Source organism: Bombyx mori, chromosome 13 (assembly GCF_030269925.1).
Source record: "Bombyx mori chromosome 13, ASM3026992v2".
Classification (NCBI taxonomy): Eukaryota; Metazoa; Arthropoda; class Insecta; order Lepidoptera; family Bombycidae; genus Bombyx; species Bombyx mori.
The window spans coordinates 17,316,602-17,335,291 of NC_085119.1; the positions used below are offsets into that span (position 1 = coordinate 17,316,602).

Below are 18,690 nucleotides of genomic sequence, written 5' to 3' on the forward strand. Positions count from 1 at the left end.
GACTCAACCGGAGAGTTGCTAACACTGACCCTAGCAAGAGCAGTGCTTCGCAGAATCTACCACCGGATCGGAAACGCGACCCACTGAGAAGATCCGGCGAGAAACTCAGTGGGCTGTGTCTATGGGTTAGTTCGCTCGTCGAGCCCTTCGTCGCAAGCGACGGGTTCGACGAGGACGGTGACCGGGCGCATTCATATTTTCAATAGATTACTCTTATTTTCAATCGTCCGAGTGATTACGAAAACTGTCAAGTATTGGAAAGGAGCTCGCGAAAACCGGAGGGAATATTAACATCCGATCACTTTGTACCTTTTATTTCGGTACATATTCGCTGGTAGCCTACGAGGCCATTCAAGCTACGCCCGGACCGGTAGGTGAGCTCATGGGCTCAACCTGAGAGAATTTGCTAACACTAGCCCTAGCAAGAGCCGTGCTTCGCAGGATCTACCACCGGATCGGAAGCGCGTCTTACTGAGAGGATCCGGCGAGAAACTCAGTGGGCTGTGTCTATGGGTCAGTTAGTAGATGCGACCGTCTTGCACATTTCAGCGAACGACATACATCAATATGGGTTCCGGATTGAATCGTGGGGCAGTTGTTACAGCACAAGTGTTCTTTTAGTGCTCTAGTTGGGAAGACGAAGACGGACTCGCAGACCTAAACGGTTACCAGAGCACGTGGACATCACGTTGTCTGAATGTAACCGCTTTTAGTAATAAGTCATTTGTATCAATATGTTTTTGTTATACATTTCACGATTTTATGTTATTTTCGATTAAAATAAATGATACTCTACTCTGGAATAGGATTTGATTCTAGTAAATATCTCGGGAAAAAACTAAAAGAAAGTAAAACTTGTCTCGTTCTGCATATTTCCCTAATCCTGTTGAAATATCAAACTGTGACGTCACCTCTACGTATTGACGACGTCACAACGTCCCAGTAGGTATGTGTGCGTGGGCAGCTCCTGTAAATACACCAGCTCACATGACTAACAAACATTCTAAGCCATTAAACAATAATTTTCATTCTGCAAATATAATACCTAATAGTTGCTTTACGATTTTGAATTTTGTGTACACGCTATAAAGAACAATTTGGGTCATAATTAAAAAAGGTATTTTGGTTCTTAATAAATACCAGCGGTTAATCTAATTCATGAACTTCTATTTTAAACCAGGAGTCATGAAATAGTTTAGTTGAAATTAGATGTGTGATGTAAGTTTCTTTGGTCGGGAAAGGCGACTCGCCGCCTGCTCTGACTTTGTAAGAGTTTAGTTTTGTAAATAGGTACGCGCTACTAAACTACGCGAGAGAACACGGTTGACGATAAGCTTGAACAATATCCGATATATTCGACCATTTTAATGTATCGACGGAAAATTAAGTAGCAAAAAAAAATTGTTTTTAAAATATACTTAAATGGAAAAGTAACTTTTCTTTTTTATTGCTTAGATGGATGGACGAGCACACAGCCCACCTAGTGTTAAGTGGTTACTGGAGCCCATAGACATCAACAACGTAAATGCGCCACCCACCTTGAGATATAAGTTCTAAGATCTCAGTTTAATTACAACGGCTGCCCCACCCTTCAAACTGAAACGCATTACTGCTTCACGGCAGAAATAAGCGGGGTGATGGCACCTACCCGTGCGGACTCACAAGAGGTCCTACTACCAGTAAAATTCGATTTTCTCCTGTAGAAAAAAAAACATACATATATATGTGTTGACCACTTCGCATCTAGTGGATCACGTGATTAGAATTTTCTTTTACTAACTATTAAAATCGATAACGTAATATAGCAACACTGCATTTTATCTCTCAAAGAAGCTTAGCTTCAGTGTTAACAATCACTTGCGTCATTCCTTTTGTCTCTTTCTACGGAAAGCCCCAAAATTCCTTTCTGGTGTTACAATCAGATCTCAATATGAGATACCTTGAAATCACACATTGTTATAAGTTGACACGATGAAGGCCTTTACAATCTAAAATTTGGCATTAGACAAATATTATAACCTAATACGTATCTTTTGATACCTAGTTTTCAAATATTAGTAACGTCACGTTTGACACGAATCCGCCACGACAAGTTATTAATCTATTTCTGAGCACTGGAATTACTACAGAATTAGATAATAAAGCCCGAAAATATATTGGATTACTAATTATTAATTAGTACTAATTATCCCGACTATGGACAAATTATAATAGAATTAGAAACACAGCGTTCGCAGCGTTTATAGATTATGATCGCCAGATGAATCGTAATAGATCAACTTATATATCTCGAAACCATTATTTTCTTCTTTATGCCCTAATAGCAAGAAGATATATTGAAAAATGTCGTAAAGTGGGAGAAGGAACATCTCCTCTTTACCAACAAGATCACATTATCGCCATATATTTATCCTATCCAGGTCAATAAATGAATAAATAAACATAGCAGTGAAACGCTTAGGCCTTCATTGTTGTAACCAACACTACATAACAATCGTTAAGCTACACGGCTCGTTAACGCTCACCGCACACCGCTGTAATGAAATCCGCCTGTGCATCCGTCTCATTGACAAATATAACGCGAATTATAAATATGTGTACGTTATTTCACTGCATACATTATAATAATTATATCTGTTAAGTTCTTGGTTTAATATCTTCGAGGCTTCGTAGATTTGAGCATAGTTCATCCGTTTTGATGGTGACGGGGATCTGTGACGAGGTACCTAAGTCCAGAAGTTCTTTGTAAAAAGAAAAACTGTGATTGACTTAGAGTTACTGGTGGTAGGACCTCTTGTGAGTCCGCACGGGTAGGTACCACCGCCCCGCCTATTTCTGCCGTGAAGCAGTAATGCGTTTCGGTTTGAAGGGTGGGGCAGCCGTTGTAACTATACTGATACTAATATTAGAACTTATATCTCAAGGTGTGTGGCGCATTTACATTGTGTTACATTGTAGATGTCTATGGGTTCCAGTAACCACTTAACACCAGGTGGGCTGTGAGCTCGTCCACACAAACAGGCAAAAAAAAAAAAAAAAAAGTTTATTGAAATAAAAATTTTAAAGTACTGGTATAAATAATGTGTGTTTCCACTAATGAAGCCAAATCTGTTCTGCGACCTTTATAGTAATTTTTTTACAGGGATTTTATGACCTGGTAACTAAGACCTTTAAGTCATATCTTATTTTAATTTATATTCATATTTTTATGAAAAATGATATTATGGAGTGAAATGAAATGAGGATGATTAATTTGAGACATTAATCAGCTGGGATGAAATGAAATGAAATGAGATGATATGGGAACCTTTATAGTAATAAATTGCTTTATATAAAGACAATACAATAATATATTGTGTTGGTATTGAGGAGCATGTGTAACAGTGCCACTACATGACTATCTTACCTACCAATACCAGAATCGAATCGCAACTAAGAACTCACTAATGAACTCATTCAGTGGGGAAATCGCAGGAGTTCCGTCTAGGAGATCGATAGATTAATTGTTTTATAAATACTTTTTTGGAAATTTGGAAAAAATTATCGAAAGTTGTTTTGTTTTTCACACGAACTAGAACGGTATATGCATAATATCTGTGTCCTGCGCCGCGTAGTGTGGCGGAGAGCTATACGCTTTGTACGTCACCTTGCCTCCATCGGAGTCCAGCCTGCCTTTAGATTTTGCCTCATTTGACTCTCGAACGCGGGTTAATTAACGACAGTGGGTATTATTCGCTTACATTATAATTAAATTATAATTTGCGTAATAACTGGTGATAGGACCTCTTGTGAGTCCGCGCGGGGAGGTACCACCGCCCTGCCTATTTCTGCCGTGAAGCAGTAATGCGTTTCGGTTTAAAGGGTGGGGCAGCCGTTGTAACTTGTAACTTGAGAGACCTTAGAACTTATGTCTCAAGGTGGGTGGCGCATTTACGTTATAGATGCCTATGGGCTCCAGTAACCACTTAACACCAGGTGGGCTGTGAGCTCGTCCACCCAATTAAGAAATAAAAAAAATTATACATTCGCTATTATAACTCCAACATGCCCCGCCTACCGCCCCCAACACGAAGACGGAAGACCGGTGATTTCCTGCTAACCCAAAATAAAAGTACTTCTTCTCTTACCACCGGGAAATAATTTTCTGTATAGGGTTGGGATTTTTTTATGCTCGCAAGGGTGGTTACCACCATCAAATCTTTATCAGCCGAAAATCAGTCAGTTTAAGATCGGCGGGAAGGCCGGGAATCGTTTAATCAATATAATTGGGACTTCAATCTCATGTTTGAACGTGAATAGTGACTAAATATTTCTACAAACTTACAAGATAAAATCTCAAATTATTATAAATCCTTAATGGTAGATCTTTTTATTCGCTAGGATCCGCTGGATGCAGGCAGCGCAGGACCGGTCTTTGTGGCGAGGCTTGGGGGAGATCTATGTCCAGCAGTAAGCGTTGCCCACTGAGTTTCTCGCTGGATCTTCTCAGTGGGTCGCGTTTCCGATCCAGCGGTAGATTCTGCGAAGCACTGCTCTTGCTAGGGCCAGTGTTAGCAACACTCCGGTTTGAGTCCCGTGAGCTCACCTACACACGTTAGGGTGAAGCTGATATAGCCTCTCAAGGCTATCAGCATTGGTAGAAAAAAAAAAGTGGACGTCTGTGGGCTGATAGAATACATGTCAACAGAAGCAACATTCATCTCTGCCCCGTGAAATATCATATCAGCGACGCTGAATACTGAATAGACGGTTTTCGAGATGATCTCGCCTTTTTCATTTTTACAATCGCATCGCCGCCTGCTGAAGTCAGCTCCTCCAGGTGGCGATGTGATTGTACCCGGTCCCAATAACCGCAGCCTACATCCACAGGGCGTTTCGAGCACCCGACTCCGTCGTGGAATTTCCTCCGCAGGGCTCACTCCATCCTAAAGGTAGGTTAAACATTCCCACGATCAATGAAAACGTCAAAAAGCCATGAATCACGCAACATTTTTCGGGAACGCGAGCTATTTTAACACGTGCACTGCGCTTTTAACGATCGTGTTTTGATTTCGGCGCGTTCATAACGTTAATTTATGAGTTTGAGTCATTAATTAACATGAATTTACGTATTTAACGTACGCAGTCGATGTTTGGTGGTGCACATTGCCATATACGGCGTGCTGACGGCGGACATCCATTACGAGAGACACTAAGCTTTAGCATATTTGTACAATGTTATAAAATCTAAGCTTGGAGCGCTGTTCTTCGTCGAGGTTTCAGCTGTAAATATTTACATTATTTTTATTTTTTAACTGGAAGGGTGTTTATATTTTGAAGTCGTCGTGGCCTAACGGATAAGACGTCCGGTGCATTCGTGTTGAGCGATGCACCGGTGTTCGAATCCCGCAGGCGGGTACCAATTATTCTAATGAAATACGTACTAAACAAATGTTCACGATTGACTTCCACGGTGAAGGAATAACATCGTGTAATAAAAATCAAACCCGCAAAATTATAATTTGCGTAATTACTGGTGGTAGGACCTCTTGTGAGGCCGCGCGGGTGGGTACCACCGCCTTGCCTATTTCTGCCGTGAAGCAGTAATGCGCTTCGGTTCGAAGGGTGGGGCAGCCGCTGTAACTATACTTGAGACCTTAGAACTTATATCTCAAAGTGGGTGGCGCATTTACGTTGTCGATGTCTATGGGCTCCATTAACCACTTAACACCAGGTGGTCTGTGAGCTCGCCCACACATCTAAGCAATAAAAAAAATAAAAAACTTCTGTCTTGGGCAAGGGTACGTATTAAATATTTATTTATTTATGTAACTTTTTGCTGCCAGAGAACTTTGAGCTCATTGTCAACTTGATGTTAAGTGGTTAAAGCCCAAAAACACGATCACCGTTCTCGTCGAACCCGTCGCTTGCGACGAAGGGCTCGACGAGTAAATTAACCCTCAGACACAGCCCACCGAGTTTCTCGCCGGATCTTCTCAGTGGGTCGCGTTTCCGATCCGGTGGTAGATTCTGCGAGGCACGGCTCTTGCTAGGGTTCGTGCTAGCAACGTCATCAGGTTTGAGCCCCGTGAGCTCACCTACTAGTCAAAGTTAAGGCGACGCTGATATAGCCTCTCAAGGCTATCAGCTTAGGCAGGAAAAAAAAACCAGAAACGAGAATCTAGTACCCGTCGAACCAGGCTTTACTATACTTTAAGCCTTACCAGACTTTACTAGACCACTTCACATCATCCACCCACCTAGACAATAAAAATATATATAAAAAACGGCTGTATTAAGCATGACGGTATGTAACCGTACCTAGTACGGATTCACGAATGTTTGTTTTTTTATTGCCTAGATGGCTAGGTGAGTTAACGGCCCGCCTGGCGTTAAGTGGCTAGCAGAGACTATAGACATCTACAACGTAAATACCGCTATCCACATTGAGACATACCTAAGTTCTAAGGTCTCCGTTTTTAGAGTACAACAGCTTCCCCACCTTTCAAACCGAAACGAATCACTGTTTTACGGCAGAAATAGACAGGGTAATGGTACCTATTCGTGAGGACTCACAAGACGTCTTACCACCAATAATTACGCAAATTATAGCTTTGCGGGTTTTATTTTTGTATTTATTATTACACGACGTTATTCGTTCACCGTAAAAGTCAATCATGAACAGCCGCTAAGTACGTATTTCCTTAAAAATATTTGTAAAAAGAAGAAAATGGATTAAAAGATTATGAAATAAATGACTTTGAAATTTAAATAAAATTGCATTAAATAAGTGTAATAGACAATTGAACCTCAGATGAAGTGTCAAGTGAATGAAAATTAAAGTGTTTATAGTCTTCGAATTACCTACCTACATTAGATGTACCGTTAATTGTCAATTTAAAATGCGTTATTTCTACAGCGAAATTAATAAGAGAAATATGGGAATTTCCACCACAGATAATTTAAAAATAGTAATTAATAAGCTACCGTAATTCTATTAGACACTAAATCAACAAAACTATACCAACCTACCTACTCATCAGACGAAAATCACTCTTATTAGCGATTGATAACATTCATATTTTCAGCATATTTGCAGACGGCCTTCAACGTAATTTTAAGTAGAAAAGCTATACATCAATTGACACGCCTGTCTGAGGTTGAAGTCTTCGCTTATCATTGTGTAAACAAACATTTTTGACAGATGACAGAACGTTACCAAGATAATGAAAAATCAGTGTGATGACTTTAATACAAACTGAAACTTGCACAGTATAATATAAAATTACGTCTTGTAAGACGAAATATAAACTCTCAGTTAGATGCCACCATAGTATCCATCTCTACCGCACATAAATCATGCGTTCCAGTTTAAACGGTTCCCACCCTTGTCGCAGTCAGAGAATTAATACTTCCGACTCGTGTTTCAAAATGAATAGCGGAATGTGGATTGGATACGGATACGGATTGTGAGGTCTATAAGTTTCAGTAATCATTTACCACTAGGTGGGACATGAGCTAGCCTGCCTGTCAACAAAAAGATTAAATTATATAGGTAATTACTACGAACTAAATCTCTACTTATTGAAATAGAACAGCCATTAATACAAAAAATCTTGGTTTTTATTTCAATTTATCGTTCGTTTAAATATACACGTGTAATTTAAAAATCCCAGGCCCTGAGATTAATATTCTAATTTATACAATATAAAGCTTGGCTTCCATTTATTGACACGCAATTTTAAATAATAATATGAATAGAACGATTTCAAGTAGAAATGTGTATAAACTCATTAAAACAAGTATTTAAGGTCAAATTAAGTGTTGGTGAATGACATAGGCGTCCTAGTATTTGTGTTTAATCTAAATCGCTTGTTGGCAATAAAATGCGATTCGTAACATTTACAGCAAATTTTTTAATTTTCTTTTGTTTAATTATGTTACACTTTATTTTGTCTTTTTGTTCACTGCTAGTTTTCTTTACCAAATTTTGCACAATAAATGATTTAAAAACGAAGAATACTTTTCGTTTGTCTTACTGTTCCTACGTATCTTGCGTACAAGGGGCGGGGCTGTGACGCGTCATGACGACACTGCCAACAAATTCTACTTTATGCTTGCTATCGTAAGTCTCAAATATATTAAGTGTATAATCTATGATCGTAAGTACAAGAATAATTTAATCATTACGACTCTTAAAACTATTCAGACAAAAGAGAAGTATTACGAATGACCTTCGTTTAATATGGGAATCGTAGAATAAACAAAAAACATATAATTATGAAAAACACTTCAACAATAAGACACGTTTTGGACGACAGCAAATCGCGATGTTCCATGGTTGCTCGGAAAAGTAGTACCTAAGAGGCTGCCACTTTAAGGGGGCTCTTGTGTCGCGCCACTTTTCATAAAAGCGTTCTGATAGCTGAAGCAACAAACGTAGGCAAAGGTTCCAACTCAATACAAATTTGCTATAGAGAACTTTACAAAACTCGCAATAAGCACACTGGAGAGAGTAAATGTGTGTACAGGCCGCGTGTGCAAGCACTACACTTGCAGAGGTCATGACAGAACGATGGAAATTTTTGCATTACTGTATTACAAAGGGACAATAAAATTTATTTCGTTTGCAAATCATGGGGCTAATCGTTAAAAATACTTATTTTGATATTTTGATTATATTAACAAATATAAAATAAAACACTATCCAGATACTTCAATTTAAAGCGTCATAAAATTCATCTCATTTATCATACTCAGGTTTTGACTCATTTTAAAGAAGCGCCTTATCATATTTAATATCATTCTGCATAAAATAGCTTTTAAGTTATTTGCTGCAGGAAAGGAAACTTTTGAAAAGCAGACTGCTATCTAAAATTCAGCAGTAATATTATATTTCTTTAGTTTTTTTTTTTATATTAGAAGCCTATATCATTAACTTTTTTTGCTCGACGAACTCAGCCACAGCCAACCCTATTTTTTGTTTTTCCCCTACCTATATGCTGATATCCTTGAGAGACTAGGTATGTCAGCGTTACCCTAGCTCTTGGGGCTCAAACCGGGGGTGTTGCTAACACTGGCCTTAGCAAGAACAGTGCTTCGCAGAATCTACCAGCGGATCGCAAACGCGACCCACTGAGAAGATCCGGCGAGAAACTCAGTGGGCTGTGTCTGTGGGTTAATTTCCTTCATAGCGAGCGACGGGTTCGACGAGAACGGTGACCAGTGCTTGAGGCACCTAAAAGCACCGATATTAGATCGAGAAGATCCGAAATGACGTGTTTAGGGCGACGTCGAGCCATGAGAAGAGGCTTAAACTGCGTAAATAGTCGATAATCCGACGCTTCGCACTCTCTACGCATTAATAGAGAGTCGAACTATCCACGGTTCCTTATGTCAGGTGGTCATCATGTTCTGCGAAGCAGTTCTCTGGTTAGGGCAGATGTGAGCAACGTCTTTCAGCATGAGCCTCGTGAGCTCGGCCACTACTCATGATGAAACCAGAATAGGCTATTGAAGCTGCTGACAAATACGTAGGAAAAAAGGAGGATATTGATATCACAACGCAAATTCTACCACCCACATTGAGATAAGAAGCCGAAGTTTCAATTCTATTCAATAGTGGCTATCCCACCTCTAAGTTGAAAACCATGACTGATTCAGTGATTACGCAACACAAAAATTCAGAATGATGACACATCAGCACGTAGACCCAGGAAGTTATAATTCTACCTACACGTGGTAGTGAATTTTCTAGTGGCTACATATAGTAAATAGTTTCAAATCCTGCAGATAATAAAAAAAAAACATAAGTAATAAACAAAGAAACTTCTTGACACAATGTTGATTGCGATACGAGTTAATTATTAATGTGTTAAGTGTATAATCTATGATTAATGTGTCTTTTTTGGTTCTTACATAAGAAATTAATTGTTAAGCCATTGACCACAAGAGGAAAATGCTTTTTTTGGAACAGTTTGCACATAGCGTCATTTTTTGTTATTGAACTGGCGTAACAAAATTTTTGATTATTATTTGAGAAAACAGTGTTGTTTAACATTCTACCATACTTTAACAGTTTTAAACTACGCCTTTTCGTCACAAGTTATAAGATAAAAGTTTTCAAAATCTGGCAACAAAATAATTGAGTGCTTGCTTACACGTCAAATGACTGAGATTTCTATAAAATGTACAATATTTATTGTTAAATAGGATATTTAGTGTGCTCCATGTGTAAATAAGTACAAAGAAACAATTTCAAAAATCTTTAATGTGCAAACGAAGTGCATAAACATTCCTTATTAATAGCAATAAATTAAACTAAGCTTATCAATAAAATGGGTATGAGTTTATGAGATTTTTTAAATTGAATTTTTACCTAAAGTATTGTTGTGAGGAGTGTTGTATATTTTTTATATTGTAGGTGGTCTATTTAGTTACTTTAGAGGATTGCTGGGTGCAAGGGAAATGCGGATTTTGATACTTGGATTGGACGGTGCCGGAAAGACGACAATTCTTTATAAATTGCAAGTCGGTGAGGTCGTGACCACTATACCGACGATTGGGTTCAACGTAGAACAAGTCACATATAAAAATCTCAAGTTCCAAGTGTGGGATCTTGGGGGACAGACCAGTATTAGGTAAAATGTTCGCTTTGAAGGTTAGGACTTTGTTACAAGTGGTCATATGCAATTATGCTGTCAAGATGTTCAAACTCGATGCTGAAGTCTCAAGTGTAGTACATTCTATTCTATTACTATACAATACTATTGCTTATTAAAATTAACTAATGCTTTGCAGCAGTGCTTTAGAATACAACCATTACAACAAATTAATGTAAATGTTAAAAATATTAATATTTGGTTCACGGCTATCACCATATATTTCAATCAAAGACATCATACATATTTATTATCATACACTATATTTCTCAATCAAACTCATCATTGTGGTCTTAAAAGATTTAAACTAAACTATAAGTCTGTGTGTGTAATATGTAATACTGTGTAATACTCAAACACTCTAAATACTTTAGGAAAATTCAAAAAGTTTGGTAAGCCAGCATAATTCAATATTTGAAAAAAATACAATTAAAATTGACCAATCAATAGAATTTTGTTACTTAAATGTAAAAACATGTATTATTATTTCAGGCCTTATTGGCGATGTTACTATGGCAACACAGATGCAATAATATATGTTGTAGACTCAGCTGACAGGGATCGAATAGGAATATCTAAAGATGAACTTGTGCATATGTTAAGGGTGAGTTGAAAAAAATTAAAGCATACTGTATAATGGATACTATTTTAAACTAAGAGTCCTTAAGAAGATGACAGAAACTAAATCATGTGATCTAAATCACTTGATGTGTATCAAGTAGAAAATTCCAATAAGACGAAATGAATATAATATAACAAAAATATCTATGTATAAACTAGGAAATTATTTAGTGATACATTTGAAAGTATATTCAGGTATATAAATGTATTGGTAAATAATTAAAATTTAGAGAGATATTTCTGATATCTATACATCTTGTACAAAAGGTATACAGAGCAATATTTAAAAGTCATCGTGGCCTAAAGGATAAGACATCCGGTGCATTTGTGGTGAGCGATGCACCAGTGTTCGAATCTTGCAGGCGGGTACCAATTTTTCTAATGAAATATGTACTTAACAAATGTTTACGATTGACTTCCACGGTGAAGGGATTCACCCACCCATCTAAGCAAAAAAAATAAATTATAATAATAACACTTGCCGGAAACTGCCAGAAGCAGTGTGTTTTAATTAATAGTTTTTTTTTGCTTTGTTTAGCTCACAGCCCACCTGGTGTTAAGTGGTTACCAGAGCTCATAAACATCTATAACGTTAAATGCCACCATCCACCTTGAGATATGAGTTCTAATGTCTCAGTATAGTTACAACGGCTGCCTCACCCTTCCAAGCCGAAACGCATTACTGCTTCACGGCAGAAATAGGCAGGGCGGTGGTACCTAGCTGTGCGGACCCACAAGAGGTCCTACCACCAGTAATTACGCAAATTATAATTTTGCGGGCTTAATTTTTAGTACACAATATTATTCCTTCTCCGTAGAAGTCAATCGTGAACATTTGCTAGGTACGTATTTCATTAGAAAAATTGGTACCCCGCCTGCGAGATTCGAACACTGTTGCATCGCTAGATACGAATGCACCGGACGTCTTATCCTTTAGGCCACGACGACTTCATGGAAGAATTAGTGAAAACTATCCATACACCTATTTGAAATAAGCATTTTTTTTAAGACACAATTTAAAAACAAAGCATTTATTTAAAAAGTAAATGCATGTTAAAATTATCATCAGGAATAGACACAAATTTTACTAATTATATGTCTGTACAATCAGTTGATGGTATCTGATAGTACAAATACAACACATTATTTCACTTAGCTATTAGTTATTTAATGCACAACATTGGTAAAGATAAATGAAAGTTGTGAACGAATTCTGATGAGTAAATTCTTGAAACAAACGTTTGTTCTGTGAGTAACAATAGGTTGCTTTTATTGATTCATATAGACAGATGAACTTCACAGCCCATTCAGTGTTTAGTGGCTACTGATGCCCAAAGCAAATGCTACCAAACGGAGATGTCAAATTTTAATCTTAGTATTTTTCGATGAACAAATTCAGCAGTAATTTTTCATTAATTGCCGTCTTTACAGAGTCTAGCCTACAGCATTACAGATAAGAAAATCATTAAATATGTTAGGATAACATGCAGAATTTGCTGCATTGTACCTCGGAAAGATACCTAGCTGATGTAATTTTATAATTGGTCAGTCCATACAGGCTAAAATATAATTTCACAGCTTGGTTTTGTGCCTTTCTATTTCTTATAATTTTTGTGTTCACACAGTTAAACAAAAAAAGGAATTAAAATTGGTAGTCCGGTGCAGATATTAACTGTCTTCATTCTGTGTGCAAATTACCAAACAAATAAATTTGAAATTTCCTTAATATTACTGCAGAAATAACTGGTCCAACTAGTATTGTCGATAATTTTACTTCACAATTTTATAATACTACTTTATAATAAACTTCCAAAAAGGTGATTTGAAAAAAAATTGGGAAGTTATTTCTGTCTAAAAGTGTGGTAGAAGTAGTACCTATTGTTAAATTTAATAGGTTTTTTCAGATTTCTTTTTTTTTTTTTATTATGATCATTATTGGCCAACTCGTTTTATCAATAAACTAACGGCTGTCTTTATGTTGAATGATTACCGGATTCCAATAAACTAGCACGCGCCTACAGCTAATTTGAGGCTTTCACTTTTTACTAATTGCCTAGATGGGGGATGATCTCATGACCCACCTGGTGTTTAGGGGTTACCGGAAGCCAACAACATAATATGTATATGTTGCCTTGATGGCATCTAGCCATGCTGCCTCACAAGATGTCCTATCGTCATTGAAATGGTGGTGGTAAAATATATAAGTATCTGTATTGAAATAAGGGCTGTACTGCTGTCCACATTGCAGTTCGTGACAGAAATAAACAGAGCAGTGGTACGGACGGGATTGGCTAAAATGGCCACTACCAGTCAAATAGGTGCAGCCTTTTGGAACTACATTACAAAGCCGAATTATATCAAGCGTTTGTCTCTCAAAGCAAAGTAGCAACAATTTACACCATTGTTTGTGTTGAGAGAGTGTTTTCGCTGTGACACGAATGACTAATCCACAGTGCGTTTCCAGAGTTTTTTTTGTCACGTACCATTCGGCTTTGGAATGAGTTCCCTTCCACGGTGTTTCCCGAGCGCTATAATTTGTCCTTCTTCAAACGAGGCTGGTGGAGAGTACTTAACGGTACTTTTTTTAAGTCAGTTAATTTAATTGTTTCGTATGAATTTCAGGAAGAAGAATTAGCGAACGCGATACTCGTTGTTTTAGCCAACAAACAGGACATGGCCGGATGTCTGACAGTAGCCGAGGTACACCAGGCCCTGGGCTTGGACGCCTTGCGCGATAGAACCTTCCAGATCTTTAAGACTTCAGCCGTCAGAGGCGAGGGGCTAGATCAGGCGATGGACTGGCTCTCGAACGCGCTTCAAGCTAGGAAATAACGTATACAGTTGGGTAAGGATCGAATACTGTGTTTCAGAGATTATCTTAAATAATTCGAAACTTAGATGTAATAGAAACTAAGGTTACATATTAATTTGTCTCTGAGGAATTGTTGAGATGATCCCATCATCACACTGCCCGCCGTCGGTGCAGACTGCATCCCTCCCATCTTCATCCACAATGCGTTCCCAGAGATATATTCTGCTACGTACCAATCGGCTCCAGAATGAACTCCCCTGCACATGGTTTCCTGAGACATGTTTTTCTGCAAATGGGATTTGAAGAGTGTCCTCAGCGGTAGACAACAGCCTTGCATTACCCCAGCATTGCTTACGTCTACGAAAGACGGTAACCACTACCATCACCAAGTGGGCAGTATGCTCGTCTTCCTGCAAGGGTAATAAAAGAAATTGCTATTTGTGTTTCTGGGACGGTTTTTGACATAGTGCCTACCGCTGAATGGATACATTTACGATGATCATATCACCTGGTGCTGTGTGACTACTGCAGTCCGTAGACATCATAACATTAACACCGTCACTCACCTTGAGACAGGCCGTCAATAATAGCTGTCCCACTTCTAACCAGAACGCACGATTGTATAGCGGCAGGAGTTGCCTACTTCCTTAAGTCAATTTTACCTGTCTGCGGGATTTGGACATCAGCACAGTCGCATCGCTCAATGCGAGTGTGATTCACTGACCACTCGATATTTTCGAGATACATAATATAATGTTATGTCTAAAAGTGGTTAATTCTATTTCAGGTTTTATATGAAGAGAGACAGAGACGGCATCACCGTGAAACGAACCTGTGTGATAAGGACAGATATAAGAAGATAGTCGTAGTCATCTTTAACGCCATTAGTATATAGTGCACCACGTCGTCGCCAAAACTATCCATGTTGCTGTCGATTTGTACATTATGAATAAGCCAGAGAAAATTTCTTTCGTGATAAAATTCACAGCAAACCGAATCGTAACTTGTACTTAAAAAGAAACATTTCGCTTACTGGCAAGACCATTTAAAAGCGTTGTCGTTAGACTTTGACGACAACCTAAAGCACGACGTTGCGTGAATTTATTTATTTACTGTTGAAGCTTAACATGAAAGTTAATGTAAACGTTAGTAATACAAATTAAAGAACAAAATCGCTTGACATTGCCTCTCGGGCTCTTCGAAAAGTTCAAATGAAGTTCAGTAGAAACACAGTCTTGATTTTGTATACATCGTACAGTTCTCGTTTAAAGAAAGAAATAAATATATGTAAAGTATTTTTAACTGTCTGTTTATTAGTTTGTTTTAATAAAGCCAAATATCGTTCTTTTGGTTCCGGTTCCTTGTGCCTGAAGTGTTTTTTAACAGATGAGTGATCGCTACTGATAACTGTCAGTTATCACGCGAAGAACCCGACTGCCCGCTATAGAAAGCAGAGTACATATTAAATACACTTGACATTGGCGAAATCTAAAAGGAAACGCCATAAACCTAAGAGATAGATAGACTAATTTCTCAGAAAATATCAATGTCACCGTCTGTCGAGGACGTAATAGCCTGCAGGTTGACCAACTATTGCTCAGCGTTTTCCCAGTAATACATATGTCGTAATGCATCTTTTTATATCTGTTTTTAAATTATTATTTTTCCGGAAAAACTAAGGTTAAGTTCAAAGCTAGCTTCGTGTGGCGAATTGAAAACCAGATGGTCCGTTAACTGTCGAAGCAAAAATGTATTATAGTCCGGTGGCGACGTAAAAACAAAAGGTAATTTGTTCAGTGTGATGGACTTTTATAAGCGTCGGTATATTTTTTATCTGAAAAACCTTACACCGGCCTGTAATTTATATATTTAATAATATTTAAGTATAAACCGCGTCATAATGTTATTCCAAATAAATACATCGTGTATTTAAATAAACTGTTGTTTTTATTTTGTCTCAAAACGTTCAAATGTGTGTAGTTAACATTTTAAGTGCTCTGGCAATACCAATCTCACCGCCATAATACAATTAATCCGTTGGATACAAATTCCTAAGTTTAACCACCTATGTATTACCTTTTGTAACTAAAGTACCTACCTAAAGAATGACGTTCATTTTGTAGAGAGTTGTCGCTCTGACAGAAGTGTCACTATTTCTTTATGCTTAATGTTTTTTTTTCTTACCTGTTCTAGTAACCTCGAGGGGTTATTCTAGATTCACTGAGTAGGTGAACTCACGGGCCTCAAACCTGACGACGCAGCTAACACTGGCCCTAGCAAGAGCAATGTTTGGCAAAATCTACCACCGGATCGGAACCCACGCCCGGAACCGATCGCGACCCACTGAGAAGATCATGCGAGAAACTCAGTGGTTTGTGTCTGTGGGTTAATTTACTCGAGCCCTTCGTCCTAAGCGACGGTTTCGGCAAGGACGGTGACCGGTGCTTGTGGTACCTAAAAGCACCGTTAATGGATCCGGAGGATCCGTAATAATGTGTTTAGGGCAACGTCGACTGTTTATCATTCTGTGCACAAGATCGGGTATGAATGAATGCTTTTATATTGATTCAAAACGTTAGTATTTATGGAGATATTATCAAAAGAATGTCATGGTTTTTTTGTGGACGTGGACACAGTTTTAATCCGTTATGTTTGATTATTACCGCGATCAGCCAGGCCGTGGGCGAGAGCTGCTCTGACTATCGAACAATGGGAGACAAGCTCACGGCCCACCTGATGTTAAGTGAATACACCGATGCGCAGTATGCTGGCTCATTAGTATGTTCAAAAATATACATTTTACCTGTTGGATATTATGTTTGAAGGAATTACTCAAAAGTTTGCAAACACGTGTCAAGTGCCATACTATTAAGTTAAACCAGTAGCCACCTCGGGATCCAAGGCACGGTACCTAGTTATCTCTCGACTACCAAACACCAGACACCTTACTTAAATAGAGATTTAAAAGTATTGATGAATTTTAAAATTATAATCATTCTCCTGCCTTTCTCCCAGTCACCTGGGGTCGACGCAACGTGTTTTCTGCTTCCATACTCCTCTATAATATACCATTTCTTCGCTGACTACCCTCTTACACATGTCGTCTTTCATGCAATCATCTATTTTTTCTTAGGTCTACTTGTTCCTCTAAATTTTAAAATGATCTTTATGATAATTTAAAGACGTCTTGTTACTGCTTATTCGGTGCTCCTACAAGAGCGCCGCGCTTACACTATTCTGTGTGCTTAGTGCGAGTTAATTAACGTTCTCGATAGGGTAAAAGTGACTCAAATTTGTATGCAGTAGGAACATTTGCCTACGTTTGCCGCTAAGGGCGCTGTTCCAACTGCATACTAAATTGGGTTAACTTCTATACTATCGAGAACATTAAAAAACTCGCACTAAGCATACTAACGAGAACACGGCTATAAAATCACAATTTTTGAGACGAGAGGTCAACGCAAATCATGCGCCTTTGACTTAATTCATTAAATAATAAAACTCATGTTTTAATCATATTTATATTAACAATCGTCCGGCCATTTTCTTTTTGCTGGGTTAATTTTTGTGACAACAGGTTCCTCCTGCGATGTATTACTATATCTAGAATACAACTTGCATAACAGCGCGATGACGCCCGCTCCTAGAACTAGACCCCCTATGATCGTCAGCCAGGGTGTCTTGTCGCCTTCTCCGCTGTCTATAAAAGATATAACCAAATTTTATAATGAAATACGTACTTAATACATGTTCACAAATGACTTCCACGATAAAGGAATAACGTCAAACCCCCCAAAAAATATTATTTGCGTAATTACTGTCGTGGAAACGTATTTTGAACCCACAAAGGTAGGTACCATCACTATGTCTATGTCGTGAAGCAGTTGTACCGTTGTACTGTACCCGCAAAGGTAAGTACCACCACTCTACCTATGTCTACCGTGAACAAATACCGTTGAACTGTAAAATTGAGGTTTAGAATTCGCGTTTCAAGATGAGTGGCGGCGTTTACGTTCTTCATTTGTATATGATTCGGAAACTTTTTTTGCCGTGAGATCATTCACCCATCTAAGCAATAAAAAAAAAAGGATACTTAAGCACGTAAAGTACGTGAATACCACCCAGCTAATCTTTTCTTCAACCCGTGTCCACCCAATGCTGTATGTAGGTCTCTTCGAATGCACCCCATTCTCTTCCCAACTAGTAATTAGGTTACAATCTGAAGTGTAAGGGCCATCCGACTCTATATCCGAACTAGTGACTGCTTCGGTGCAAAAAGGGCAGTATAGTGGTTCCTACCGTGCAGATTCAGTTACAAGTAAACTTGGTTGGGATTTACTAATTAATACGACGAATATCTACCTATACAATTTATAAGAGTATTGGCGAAGTCTAAGGAGAACGTTCTACAGTGCATACTTCATCATTTTACTTACTTGATTGGTTATTTTGCGGCATCGTGTAGAAGACGGAAATTTTGTTCTTTTTTCCATAGTTACATTTTGTATATATTTTTATAAAGCCTAGACTAATAGCTGTGACATTTTGTTTTTTGATTTATCAAAATAGTCAAATAAGAGCACAGATCACGAGCAATCACGAGACTGGTTAGACCAC

The 18,690-nt window shown here is 38.2% G+C and overlaps 1 protein-coding gene and 1 long non-coding RNA gene across 2 annotated transcripts; one reads left to right on the forward strand and one right to left on the reverse strand.

Moving 5' to 3' along the window:
• Positions 1–9,698: 9,698 nt before the first annotated feature.
• Positions 9,699–16,011, forward strand: LOC101735651 (ADP-ribosylation factor-like protein 1). Its single transcript, XM_004927682.5, has 5 exons — positions 9,699–10,320; positions 10,403–10,619; positions 11,133–11,244; positions 13,884–14,106; positions 14,861–16,011. The coding sequence occupies exons 1-4, from the start codon at positions 10,317–10,319 to the stop codon at positions 14,091–14,093; spliced, it is 543 nt and encodes a 180-aa protein (XP_004927739.1). The 5' UTR covers positions 9,699–10,316; the 3' UTR covers positions 14,094–14,106; positions 14,861–16,011.
• A 1,569-nt stretch (positions 16,012–17,580) lies between these two features.
• On the reverse strand, positions 17,581–18,690 carry LOC101735514 (uncharacterized). Its single transcript, XR_209829.4, has 2 exons — positions 18,510–18,690; positions 17,581–17,773 (listed from the first exon to the last, which is right to left on the reverse strand). It is a non-coding gene; the product is annotated as an uncharacterized LOC101735514 (long non-coding RNA).